Source organism: Aquarana catesbeiana, linkage group LG04 (genome assembly GCF_042186555.1).
Source record: "Aquarana catesbeiana isolate 2022-GZ linkage group LG04, ASM4218655v1, whole genome shotgun sequence".
NCBI lineage: Eukaryota > Metazoa > Chordata > Amphibia > Anura > Ranidae > Aquarana > Aquarana catesbeiana.
The window spans coordinates 328,559,662-328,574,479 of record NC_133327.1 but is presented as its reverse complement, the minus strand read 5'-3'; the positions used below and the strand labels follow the sequence as shown (position 1 = coordinate 328,574,479).

Below are 14,818 nucleotides of genomic sequence, written 5' to 3'. Positions count from 1 at the left end.
TTTGCAAAACACATTTTTCGGGTGGGTACCGGTGCTATCCTGAAAGACTCCTGAAAAAGAAGCAACAGGTCCAACCTGTAGTGTTTGACAAAAAGGTGCTACAACCTTTTAACATCCAACTTATGAAATCTACATTCCTGTTCACCCACAGGATTCAAACAAAAAGTTGGCAAAATAAGTCTCTGTGAAACTTGATTGAAAGAGCCCTCTGTGCACCAGCTGTTGAAACGTCTCCACATCTTCCAGTAGATGGAGCGGGTTTCCCCTTTCCTACTACTTAGAGCCACCAACCAGAGAAGTCCTTGCCTTCCACCGCTCTACCTGGAGACAGCAGAATGGACCTTGAAAAGAAGGTCCTCCTGGATTGGCAGAATCCAGGGAGGTTCCACACCAGATCCTTCTGGATCGAATACCACAGCCTCCTGGGTCAATGAGTATAAGAAACCCAACCTTGGTTTGAAGACAAATGGGAGCAGCTTGTCCAGATAGGTGATTATTGAAATGCCCCTGAGTCACAATGCCTTGACCTTGGTAAAATTGCTGGAGGAAAAGGATAGGACAAAGAGGAGGGCCTGAAACTGAAGGAACGTGCCTTCCCTGGTTCTACTGCCAGCTCGAGAAACTTGACAGCTCTCCACGCTGGGAATGTGCAGATAAGCATTCCTCAGGTATATGAATGCCATTAAGCAGTTTGGGGAAAGGGGGAGCAGGGCAGACAGACCCCGCGCTAACTGGCTCCTAAATGCCAGTTAATCTTAACCACTTCAGCCCCGGAAGGATTTACCCCCTTAATGACCAGGCCATTTTTTGCAATACGGCACAGCATTACTTTAACTGACAGTTGTGCGGTCGCGCGATGTTGTACCCAAACAAAATTGATGTCCTTTACCCACAATTAGAGGGAAAAAAAAAAAAAACACCTACCATTGGTTACTTTTTGCTATAATATGTATCCAAGTAAGAGAGAGGGAGAGAGGGGCCGAACAGCAGCTGCGTGTTTTAATGGACATGGAGCTGCAGCTCAGCTGCCTCCATAGTAAGCTGTTGGGCTATGGGGGCACTCGTCAGGAGGGAGGGGCCAGGAGCAACAAAGAGTGACTCGAGAAGAGGAGGATCCAGGCTGCTCTGTACAAATCCAACTGCACAGAGGACGTAAGTAAGTATAACAGTTTATTTATTTACTTTTTTTAAAATATAACAAAAACACACACGAGAGACTTTACAATCACTTTCACCTCATCTTTTGACATAACACAATGGATACAGTCCTCCACTCACTCTGATGGTAACACCCTTGACCTTGTATTTTCCCCATCTTTGCAGTCCCTGCATCTTCACCAACAAACCCTTTTCTCTCTCTCTCGCTGTTCACAACCTCATCACTTTCAGTGTCCCCATCTTCAACCACCTGACCCTCTTTGCAACAAACTATTACCAAGTAGAAACCTTCCCTCTTCTGCTACCTACCTCTTGATAAAATCTCACCCCTGTCTTGCCCTGACCTAGCCACTTCTGTCTACAAGAGTTTGCTGACATCCTTACTGGACACACTTTTTCCTCTCACTACACACAGAATCAGGCTGTGATCATTACAGGTTTGGCAGACTGAAAACACCAGAAATCTCAGAGAGACATAACTGTGCACTGGAGGCACTTGCTAGCCTTAACCCTATATAAATCTGCCATTCTAAAATACAACTCCTCCCTCCATGCTGCCAAACAAACCTATATAATACTCTGTCATCCAGTTCTCATCGGCTCTTCTCTACCTTTACTTTTCTACTTTGTCCACCATCACTCAGTAACTCACTCACTGCACAGGAGATTGCCAATCACTTAAAAAAAAAAAAATATATAAGACTGATGCAATTCGTGGGGGCATAGCCACTGCATATACAGTACCTCACGAAAGTGAGTACACCCCCCTCATATTTTTGTAAATATTTTATTATATATCTTTTCATGTGACAACACTGAAGAAATGACACTTTGCTACAATGTAAAGTAGTGAGTGTACAGCTTGTATAACAGTGTAAATATGCCGTCCCATCAAAGTAACTCAACACAGCCAATAATGTCTTATCCACTGGCAAAAGTGAGTACACCCCTAAGTGAAATTGTCCAAATTGGGGCCAATTAGCCATTTTCCCTCCCCGATGTCATGCGACTCAGGTGTGAATGGGGAGCAGGTGTGTTCAATTTGGGGTTATCGCTCTCACTCTCTCATACTGCTCACTGGAAATTCAACATGGCATCTCATGGCAAAGAACTCTCTGAGGATCTGAAAAAAAAAATAATTGTTGCTCTACATAAAAGAGGCCTAGGCTAGAAGATTGCCAAGACCCTGAAACTGACCTGCAGCATGGTGACCAAGACCGTACAGCGGTTTAACAGGACAGGTTCCACTCAAAACAGGCCTTGCCATGGTTGACCAAAGAAGTTGAGTGCACGTGCTTAGCGTCATATCCAGAGATTGTCCTTGGGGGGATAGACATATAAGTGCTGCCAGCATTGCTGCAGAGATTGAAGGTGTGTGTGTGTGTGTGTGTGTGAGCCTTTCAGTGCTCAGACCACATACTGCATCAAATTGGTCTGCACGGCTGTCGTCCCTAGAAGGGATAAACTTATTTGGTTCAGATGGTGTCTAGGGTATGTGGCGGCAACCAGGTGAGGAGTACAAAAGACAAGTGTGTCTTGCCTACAGGCAAGCATGGTGGTGGGAGTGTCAATTCTGGGGCTGCATGAGTGCTGCCTGCACTGGGGAGCTACAGTTCATTGAGGGAACAATAAATGCCAAAATGTACTGTACATACTGAAGCAGAGCATGATCCCCTCCCTTCGGAGACTGGACCGCAGGGCAGTATTCCAACATAACGACCCTAAACACGCCTCCAAGATAACCACTATCTTGCTAAAAAGCTGAGGGTAAAAGGTGATGGACTGGCCAAGCATGTCTCCAGACCTAAACCCTATGGAGTATCCGCCAACATCCACCAGCTCCGTGATGTCATCATGGAGGAGTGGAAGAGGACTCCAGTGGCAACCTGTGAAGCTCTGGTGAACTCCATGCCCAAGAGGGTTAAGGAAGTGCTGGAAAATAATGGTGGCCACACAAAATATTGACACTTTGGGCCCAATTTGGACATTTTCACGTAGGGGTGTACTCACTTTTTTTGCCAGCGCTTTAGACATTAATGGCTGTGTGTTGAATTATTTTGAGGGGACAGCAAATGTACTGTTATACAAGCTGTACACTCACTACTTTACATTGTAGCAAAGTGTAATTTCTTTGGTGTTGTCACATGAAAAGATAGAATAAAATATTTACATAAATGTGAGGGGTGTACTCACTTTTCTGAGATACTGTAGGAGAAAAAAAGAGCAGGATCTTCTGGGAGGACTTAATCAGTGAATTTTTGAGAAATGCTGTGCAAAACGTGAGGGGTGTACTCACTTTTGTAAGATACTGTATATCTATCCCACTTGAATAGCACTATAGACAACCCCCCATTTTGTACAGAATAAGGGAGAGTTATAACCCCTGCTAGACCGTCTCCCCATATGTCCCATTGTGGAGATTTACCTTCACTTCCTGTCCCAAAGCCAAACAGGTAATCCCTGCAATATTAGTAAATCCAATAGGGGCCCACCCCCCAGAACTAGTGGCCCTATTAGAAGATTTCCCCTCTATTACTTTTCTGGTAACAACCCAAAATCTGGGTTTTTCTTTTATTTTCACCGATAATGCTAAACAGGAAAAACAAAAAAAACAAAAAAAAAAAAAAAAAAAAAAAAAAAAAAAAGGTAAATCTCCCTAATGGGGTCACAGACAGCAAAGCATTAAAAAAAACTTAATAAGTGTTCAAATCCCTACCCACTATCCAAAACTAAAGAAAGTTTTGCCTTTAGTAATACTTTAACATACATTGCACTAAACCAAACTTCTCTAATAAGCCCTCCTTACCACCTGTCTGCTGGACCCTGTTCCCTCACAACTATTACTGTCACCCTCTTGCTCTATTCTATGCTCCCTCACATCTTCAATCTCCCCCTCTCTACTGGCACCTACTTAAAAACCCTCCCTGGACCCTACCAACCTGAACAACTTAGGACTCATCTCCTTGCTTCCATTTACCACAACATTTTTAGAACGCCTTTTCTACAACTATCTGAGCTCCTACCTGACAACCACCTTCTTTACCCCTAACAGTCTGGCTTTCGCTCATTCCACTCCAGAGACTGCCCTACAGATGTTGCTAGGGGTTCCTTGAGCTGTGGCTGCTTGACCTATTCGATGGGACATACATAGTTTTGGGGTCAACACCACCTAGCAAAGCAAGCTACTGTACATAAAAACAGTGATCTTTTTAATTTGTCTGTAGGGATGGCATTCTGACCACCCCTGCAAGGGGGCACATCTTCCCATTAGCCACCAATGCAAGGGGCATTTTTTCCACTGACCACCAATGAATTGGTTTTTGCAAAGGTCTGACACCTGAACATTTCAAGGGTTCCTCTGGGGTAAAATGTGAAAAAGGCTGCCCTTTCTGCATCCCACTGTTGGTTAGAATAGCTGCACATCCCAATAATGTGCCAATGGCAAAGAAAAGTGGAAGAACAGACAAAAAAACTCACGGTACTCCGTTAGAAAATTTGGACCCACTCTAGAGAGAGCTGACAACCGACACAGACCAGAAGAAGAGCAGGATAATAGGAAATAGAACATGCTTCATTTTTGGGGTAGGCAGCTTAACCACTTCAGCAGGAAGGATTTTCTCCCTTAAGGACCAGGCCATTTTTTGCGATACGGCACTGCATTACTTTAGCTGACAATTGCATGACTGTGCAACACCGTACCCAAATAAATTTGATGTCCTTTTTTTCTCCCAAAAATAGGAGCTTTTTCTTTTGGTGGTATTTGATCACCTCTGTGGTTTTTATTTTTTGCTCTATATACAAAAAGACCAACAAAAGAAAAAAAAAAATATATATGTATATAAATAATTCAAATTTCTTTATTAGGCCTATATGTATTCTGCTACATATTTCTGGAAAAAAAAAAATCCAATAAGCATATATTGATTGGTTTACATAAAAGTTATATCATTTACAAAATAGGGGATAGATTTATTGGCATTTTTATTATTATTATTTTTTTAAACTAGTAATGGCGGTGATCTGCGATTTTTAGCGGGAGTGAGACATTGCGGCGGACACATCGGACACCTAACTTACATTTTTGACACTTTTTTGGGAACCAGTGACATTATTACAGTGATCAGTGCTAAAAATATGTAAGGACATTGTACTAATGGCACTGGCAGGGAAGGGGTTAATATCAGGGGCAATCAGGGGGTTAACTGTGTGTCCCTGGGTGTGTTTACTAACTGTATGGGGGATGGGCTGTCTGGGACAACACACAGATCTGTCTTCCTGCATAGCAGAAAGACAGGATCTCTGTCATCCCCTGACAGAACAGCGATCTGCCTAGTTTACTTTGGCAGATCTCCGTTTTGTCTGTGCGGGGAACGATCACGGGGCGGCCATCGAGTCCACCGGACCAGTGATTTGCTCCCGTGCTGGCCAATCAGCGCACACAGAAAGCCATGTATGAGCCCGTACACCTATGACGATTCAGCTGAGCCAACCTGCCGCAGTATAACTGCAGTGGCTGGTCAGCAAGCGGTTAAAGAGGAACTGCAGTCTGCTCAGATAATTTGTAATAAAAACATCTTTGCCATTCTGAAGCTTCCCTCCAACTGCCTTTGAATATAATATATATATATATATATATATATATATATATATATATATATATATATATATATATATATATATATATATATATATATATTATATTATATTGGGCTGTTACTGAATAAAATGTTAGTGTTTGATTAGTCGATTAAAAAAAAAAAAAAAAATTGATTAATTTCGATTATAAACGCACATATAGATCCAACTACTTTTAGCTGATTTAGCACCGTTGTTATGGCAACGGCCGAAGCTGGACATAGCGGGGCATGGCTAGGACGTCACATGTTATAAACTCAGCCTCACTGTGCCCATAATGGCAGCCTCACTGTAGTCAGTGCCTGGATTACACAGTCTGCGTGTCTGGGAGCTGAGTGTGAAAAGTCCCGCCCTCCTCGATCAGCTCGTGTGATAGACGCAGTGTTCTGTCTATCACACGAGCTGATCTAGGAGGAGGGCGGGACTCACAGCATGGCCAAAGTTTTCAGGGAGGAGGAAGAGGAAGACAGACAGCCACAGCTTGGCCCAAAGCGGCCCCAGGGCAGGCAGCCTACCGATCAAAAAAAATGAACGATTAATCGAGGAATTAATCTATAATTTCCTATATAATACAATATATATATATATGTGTGTGTGTGTATGATTCTGTACTTGCCAAATATGCTGCAGAGATCTCCCTCCACTGAGTCTGGCTGCATCCATTTTAACTGTGGACAGCGGCTGCCGGTTCACTTCCTGGATTTACACAGAGGCACACCTCCAGCTCTGCAGCTCTCGTTGGCCCTCTTACGACTCATCCTCCCTCCCTGGCAAACTCTCTCGATAGATAGATGCATGATGTCATAAGCCTAGGCTTTTTACCAGACAAGAAACAGGAAGTGGGCTGTATAAGGCAATTCATGTTTTACTATCCAAAGTTATAACAAGGGCAGAAGATTGAATAGATGGAAAGTTGAAAAAAAAAAAAAAAAACAACCCTGAAGGTCCTCTTTAAGGGCCAGTTCACACCACATGCAGTCCAGTGCGTTTTTTTCTGCATCAAAAATGCATAGAAAGTAGGTTATATGGTTTTCAATGGCATAGTTCACACCAGTGCTTGCAGTTCCAGTGCATTTCAGTTCCAGAAAAAAAAAAAAAAAGTAGAACATGCTGCATTTTTCCTGCACTAGAACGCTGTAAAAAGCATAAAAAACTCACGGGAATGCACTGGAACTCATCAAAAACGTGCATGCAAAAAAGCATCTGGAGCGTATCCGGACTGCGTTTCTATGGTGTGAGCTGGCCCTAAAGAGTAACTTCATATTTCTTCAGAAAAAAAAAAACAAAAAACAAAAAAAAACCCATACATCCGGATAATCAATGCATACTTAAGCCTCGTACACACGATCAGATTTTACGACGGGAAATGTGTGATGACAGGCTGTTGGCGAAAAATCCGACCGTGTGTATGCTCCATCGGACAATTGTTGTCAGATTTTCCGAGCGTGTGTACACAAGTCCGTCGGATAAAAATCCAAAGTACAAACATGCATGCTCAGAAGCAAGGATGAGCCAGAAGCGGACGGTCTTGTAAACTAGCGTTCATAATGGAGAATTAACATTTGTGACGTGGCAAACTATGAAATCTCGAAATGCAGCGCACATTCTCTTCTTCTTTAATGGGATAATAATGAAGCTGCTTTGCTGGTGATACTGATGGAGTTATTGCAAACGAATTTTCAATGACTTTTTTTTCTAGGGATATCAAGATTATTATGCTTTTTTTTGGGCAAGTTACCACAACACCATTATCCTGTAGATACAACTATGTTTTTTAAATGTAACTGCCTACTCCCAAACTGTCACTTGGGAGTTGTTGTAAAACACATAGCCAAGTATTATTCTACACATTTTTTTTTTATTGTGCATAAAAAAAAAAAAAAAAAAATGGAAGAAGAAAACAAATAAAATTAGACATGATATCTGCCAATAGAACTTAACCAAAAAATGCATTCTATGCATCCAAAAATATATGGAAAATATACCAAATCAAATCATTATTCAACCAAAAAAATTATGTCAAAGCAATAACTCCAAGGCCAATAATAAATAACACGTTATCTCCTCCGATTCCGCAACATGTCTGGTTGACGAACGACCATTCAGAAACAAAATGAAAATGAAAAGTGCAAATCAACACTCAAACTTCTACTAACACAAAATTAGCAGAAAGAGCGTAAAGGGTGGCGCTAAAGAACTGAAAAACCACGTAGTACATCAGTACGTTCGTGTTTGTTGGCCGACATTTCCTTGCCGTTTGTATGCAAGACAAGTTTGGGCCTACGCCCTTCGGACAAAAGTCAGAGAGTTTGTTGGCCAACAATCCGATCGTGTGTACGAGGCTTTACAGGGATTATAAACAAACTTTTTAACAGTGTCCTACATTTTCTTGCGGTTAAAAAAAGGATAGTTCTTTGTTTCACAAGACTTATTGTATACTCATTCTTATTGGGAGGGTCTGGTTCATTATCAATCAACTGGTGAACTCTGTGTTATCATACAGAAAAACAACAGTGTTTGCATACTTTTGGAAGCAGTTAACCCTTGGGGGATATCAAAGCTTACATTCCTGTTGCAGTAGGTCAGTGCTGAATATTACAACATGGCAGGATGAAAAGTAAGAAAGGAAGTTTTTACCAACATTAATGGGAGTATAGACAGGAGTTAAGTTAGTTCTGCATTCCTGTGACCCGTTTTCAGCCGACAGCAGGCTGAAGTCACCATACAATCATTTCATAATCCCCCAACAACTCTGCATTGCAAGGGCATTAGAGTTTACATCAGCCTTTCTCAACCTTTGTACTCCAGATAAACCCTTTAAGTAGAACTATAGGCAACCCCCCCCCCCCATTTTGGATGGAGTAAGGGAGGGTTATAACTAACGTAAGGCTCATTTTTGCCTTTTTTGTCCCATTGGGGAGATTTACCTTCACTGTGTCTCCTAGCCAAAACAGGAAGTGAGAGAAAATCTTTTCAAATTAAGGTAATCTCTTGTCACCAGAACTGGAGACAACCCAAAATGTGTGATTTTCTTTAGGTTCAATGTTAATGCTAAACAGGACAAATAGAAAGGGTGAATCTCTATAATGGGGACACAAAAAGCAATACAAAAAAAAAAAAAAAAAAACACATGTTCTAATACATCTCCACTATCCAAAACTCAAAAAACAAACAAACAAAAAAAAAAAAACAAACAAAAAAAAAAAACACACACACACACACAAAACACAACTTTTGCCATTGGTTATACTTTAAAATATATTTTAAATGGGGGGAAAAAAAAAAAAAAAATCCCCTCCCCCTTACAGTAGCGGTCAGAACGCATTACCTTTACAAACAGCTAAAAAGATCATTGGTGTCATGCAGCTGACTCTTCCAATTTGAACTATATAGACACTAGAGATGCCTGATCCCGCCAGGAAGCTGACACTGCACAGCGCTAATCACAGGCAGTGAGACATTTCCTGATCTGTGCAGCCGCGGACCGGGAAATGTCTCATTGCTTGTGATTAGCGATGTGCAGCGTCAACTTTCTGGCGGGTTGCCACCTCATCCCTTTAAAACCAAACACATATTTATTACCCAGTTTCTGTGGCCAATTACGGTGGCAATTAAACTCACTTGGCATCTTATAGGCATTAAATTATCCTCAGAACCTATGTAAATCATATGCATTTGAGTTTAAAGGGATGAGGTGGCAACCCTAGCTTCCCGGTGGAATCGGGCATGTGGGGGTTTCGAACGCGCCAGAGCCTATCTATAATAGAAACCATCAAAAATGAAAAAGTAAACTAGCCACAGCTCAAGGAACCCCTAGCAACCTCTGAAAGAACTTTAGTTGAAAATGACTGGGTTAGATGCAATTAAATGGATTTCAATATGTCCTTATATTACATCATTTTGGTAAATCCAATTGTGGCCATACACAGTGCTATAAAACGATCAAGCTAAAATGACCAATGGCATACATTGGGATAAAAACCAGTAGCATGGTAGCTTTGCAGGCGCTTCAGTAGCGGCGCCTTGTTAACCCCTTCTTTGGGGTTAAAAGCACCCCACACCTGCCCACACAGCACCGGTATAGCTAAAATTAGTGGCGCTTTACTGCTAACCGTGTGAAAGGGCTCCAAGGCTGGGTTCACACAAGTGTGGTTGTGGGTTCGTGCCTGGGGTCCGGTTAGGGTTGCCACCTCATTCCTTTAAACCCGAACACATATGAAAAACAAAGGTTCTGAGGCTAATTTAATTCAGATAAGGCACCAAGTGAGTTTAATTATCTCCCCGATCAGCCACAGAACCTGTGTAATTAATATGTGTTCAGTTTTAAAGGGATAAGGTGGTAACCCTAGGTCCGCTGCGTGTCTGTTCACCGGTTTTGGCTTGAATACGTACTTGAACTGGACCCAAAACACGCACAGGACCCCTTTTCAATTTGGATGGTGGCTGCCCCGGACACAGAGTTGCCAATCACCAGTAAATTTACTTACAGTTTGCAAAAATCTGTGTTTTTTTTTTTTTTTTTTTTTTACAACTGCCAGTAAATATTAGGGGCTGATAATTTCATGCTGTGTTGACTTTTTAAGTGTAAATCAAGCAAATTACTTTGTTATAGGTATTGTCAGTGTATCCATATCACGTTTATATTGTTCAAATAGTCACTGTGTTAGTTTTCAATAGGACTTCTGTAATTTCTCAGGTTGCCCGTAAAAAATGCGCCCCGCCAGTAAATTTTCCATGTCTCGTCAGTAAAAAAAAGCTGTGGGAGGTTGACAACCCTGCCCGGACATGTGTGAACCGACTCTATCCTCGAGAGCCGTTCACACTTGCCTGTCATGCAAATCCACATGCAATTCACATATATGTGAACCTAGCCTGAATTTTTTTTCTGCAAACGACTGATCAACTTGGGTCAGTCGGCGCTGTCACTATCTGTTGCTAATGGCTCAGCTGTGCCATTTTTTGTCTCATCGGACAACATTGGAGTGCTCAGTCTTATAAAAGCAGATATTGTACAATCAGTTTGTGATATGTATGGACTTTGTCACTTAAATGTCAGAGACTGCTGATGGGATGCAATCAAGAAACACATGCAAAGCATAAGCCCTGAAGAATGATGAGCCCAGACACACATATCAGCTTACAAACAGCAGTTGCCTCTCTTTCTCTCTCTCCATGTACACTTTGTACCCATTAGAAGTCATTTCTATGATCACATTCCTAAGCCTTGTTCTATATAATAAACGGACAGCAGATGTGCCATCATTGCTCCTCCACTTACCATTGCATCGTACTGCAGGTAATTCATGAAGTATGCCGCTTCCTTGCCACCATACACATTGAACCAGATCGTCCCCTGGAACTGGTCCCCCCCATCCAGTAATAAGACATTCTCTTTGCTGCCACGGATCTCCTTAATCTTGGTGAGCCTCCTTGCCACCCCTCCATAGCAGTCCTTAGGATCACCACACTTTCCAGAGTCCCTGCTGGTCTGCTCTACACGGGCATGGACATCATTGGTGTGCAGGATGGTGATCTGATAGGTAAGTACCAGTGTGAACAGGTGACAGATCACCAGTGACAGGCACAGCAGCTGCATAGTCATTCCTAGTGTGACAAGTGCCCTCTCCTGCCTGTGTGTGCGATGTGTGCTCTGATCTCTGCACTCCAGGAGGAGGATCGATTCGGGAGGTGGAACTGATGGAGGCAGAAACTAAATTGGCACATACAAACTTCTCTACTACTATACATGTGCTTCCACTTACATGTGCTGAATGGTCTATGGATCAATCAAAGCTGCTGAGTTACTACTAGAGAGTGCAAAATCTGGTGCAGCTATGCATGGCAACCAATCAGATCCTAACTTCAGCTTGTTCAATTAAAGTGATTGTAAAGCTCTGTTTATTTAAAAATACAAAAAAATTTAAAAAAACATGTCATACTTACCTTCACTGTGCAGTTCATTTTGCACAGAGTGGTCCCGAACATCCTCTTCTGGGGTCCCTCTCACGGCTGCTCCCCACATAAGATAACCCCCTAGGAGAAGCGCTCTCACGGGGGATTACCTTGCAGGCGGAGTCCCAAGGCCAGCATTCAGCGTCCATAGCCGTCGAATGTATGACTCGGCCCTGGCGCCCGCGTCATTGGATTTGAGTGACAGCAGCAGGAGCCAATGGCTGCGCTGCTATCAATCTATCCAATCAAGAGCAGAGAACCCCCGGGCAGAGGAAGCGCGCGTCCCCGCCGGATAGGGTTGCCACCTCATCCCTTTAAACCCGGACACATATGAATTACACAGGTTCTGAGGCTAATTTAATGCAGATAAGGCAAGGAGTGAGTTTAATTACCACCTTAATCAACCACAGAACCTGTGTAATTCATATGTGTTCGAGTTTAAAGGGATAAGGCGGCAACCCTACCGCCGGATGAAGTTCCAGGTAAGGATGAGCTCTGGCGTGTTCGCATGCTGCACGTGCAGAGCCCGCCAGGAAGTCAGCAATGCGCTGCGCTAATCACAGGCAGTGAGACATTTTCCGATCTCTGCAGCCGCACATCAGGACAATGACTCACTGCTTGTGATTAGCGCTGTGCAGTGCCGAATTCCTGGCGGACTCGGCGCATGCAGCATGCGAACACGCCGGAGCTCATCCTTAGTTCTAGGGCTCAGGTAAGTAAAAAGGGGGGGCTAGGGGCGGTCACTGCCAGGTGTTTTTTCACCTTAATGCATAGAATGCATTAAGGTGAAAAAACACGAAGGTTTACAACCCCTTTAAGCTTTGACAAAAGCTGGTTGGTTTCTAAGCAGAGCTGCACTCTCTAGTTTAGAAAATCAACCCCAAAGAGTACCTAAAGGGTCGTACACAATATAAGAAAATTGCGCTAACATTTTTGTTCAAAGAATTTCCATACGATTTTCATAACTTTCGACAGCTGATATCTGAATCTTCCTGCGAAAATTCCCAAAGGGACAAACTTATGCTGGCCATACACTATACGAAAAATTGTCCAAAATTCGGTCATTTGGCCAGTTCATTTCGTTTTTCAGCCATTTAATGGGCACAAAATCAATAATCGTTGAGAATCGTTGAGCCAAAAAAACGAAGGACAGGTATGGAAATATTCTGCCGAACAAACGATAAATTGAAAGGTTAATGTGTTTCCCATCCGAACTGTTTGCACTAGGTATATGTAAAAAAAATGAACAAAAATTTGATTCATTTATGTCCACTGAACGATTTATCGGTCATTACATGATGGCACTATTGTTTGCTCTCACGACCGAATGTCCGTTTTTCAAAAATGGGTTTGGCCAATTTTTTGTATATATGGGAAGAAACAACAAAAAAGTGTAGCGCTAAACAATGTCATGAATGACGATAGATTGGTAGGTATGTGGTGAAGGGAATCACCTATGTAAAAAACTATTCATAAATAGGTAGTCCTGGTATGGATATTATAACTAAAAGATAACAGTGGTTAGTCCTTATGTAGACATATTGTAGACAGGTAATTCCAGTGTCCCAAAAATGCAGATAAGCTCACTACCACCAAGAGAAGGAAAGGCTTACCAGATGAGATGGACCCGACAGGGCATACGCCAAATTGGGTCAGATAAGGCTTGGGTGGTAGGTGGCTATAGGTGCCTGTGATCTCACGGATTGCTGAATTCCTCCAAGTGGCATTCGGGTCCTGGGAGGTGTAGGGAGTCCCAAGGGTGTAGATGATCCCGTGGATCCTAGGAGGGATGGAGTATTCCGTGGATGGATCCAAAGTACACTACGAATCCTGGGCACAAGTTTAAAAGCAAGAAGTTATTACTTGTATATTGCCCCCTTAAGCATGGACATCTGGAGATGATATGTTACAATGGCCGCTACACAACTTCCGGGCAGTTGTGTAGCGGCCATTGTAACATATCATCTCCAGATGTCCATGCTTAAGGGGGCAATATACAAGTAATAACTTCTTGCTTTTAAACTTGTGCCCAGGATTCGTAGTGTACTTTGGATCCATCCACGGAATACTCCATCCCTCCTAGGATCCACGGGATCATCTACACCCTTGGGACTCCCTACACCTCCCAGGACCCGAATGCCACTTGGAGGAATCCAGCAATCCGTGAGATCACAGGCACCTACAGCCACCTACCACCCAAGCCTTATCTGACCCAATTTGGCGTATGCCCTGTCGGGTCCATCTCATCTGGTAAGCCTTTCCTTCTCTTGGTGGTAGTGAGCTTATCTGCATTTTTGGGACACTGGAATTACCTGTCTACAATATGTCTACATAAGGACTAACCACTGTTATCTTTTAGTTATAATATCCATACCAGGACTACCTATTTATGAATAGTTTTTTACATAGGTGATTCCCTTCACCACATACCTACCAATCTATCGTCATTCATGACATTGTTTAGCGCTACACTTTTTTGTTGTTTCTTCCCATATATACTTTGTTGGTTGTGTTAGCTGCTTTTTGTTTCTTTTGTGAGCAGCGCAGAATTATTTTGCACAATTTTTTGTATAGTGTATGGCCAGCATAAGAAGAAAAATGTAATACATTGTAACTTTTTAGGTGCAGTGGATGTATTTTATTTTTGTTTTGTTTTTTTATTAGACTCAGTGCTGGTTCACACTGCAGCATTGTCGGACATCAAATGTGATTTGCACCAGTGCAAATCACATGCAATCTCTGTGCGATGCAAATTCAGCCATACAGATAGTATGGCTGAATTCTCATCGCATTCGGACCAAACTTGCACAGGACCCTTTTTTTGGTCCTCAGCAGAATCGAATCGCATGGGTGTTCACACCCATGTGACCCGATTCCTGTCCGAATTTGCACATCGCACTGCAATATGTAAACTGATATGGGGGTGTCATTAACTTTTAATTGACACTCCCAGCAGTTCGCATAGAGCAGTGTGAACTGCCACCGGGAGACAAATGCGATGCGGGAACCCGCATTGGATTCGCAGAGTACCCGCATCGCAGCAGTGTGAACTGAGCCTAAGAAAATATTTAGC

General features: G+C 42.7%; 1 protein-coding gene across 1 annotated transcript in view; it reads right to left on the bottom strand.

Moving 5' to 3' along the window:
* NT5E (5'-nucleotidase ecto) overlaps positions 1–11,490 on the bottom strand; it is a 154,770-nt gene extending 143,280 nt beyond the window's left edge. Inside the window, exon 1 of the mRNA XM_073626892.1 lies at positions 11,072–11,490. Coding sequence (XP_073482993.1) covers positions 11,072–11,395 — 324 coding nt within the window. The 5' untranslated portion in view covers positions 11,396–11,490. The remainder of the gene's footprint in view (positions 1–11,071) is intronic.
* Positions 11,491–14,818: the final 3,328 nt, after the last annotated feature.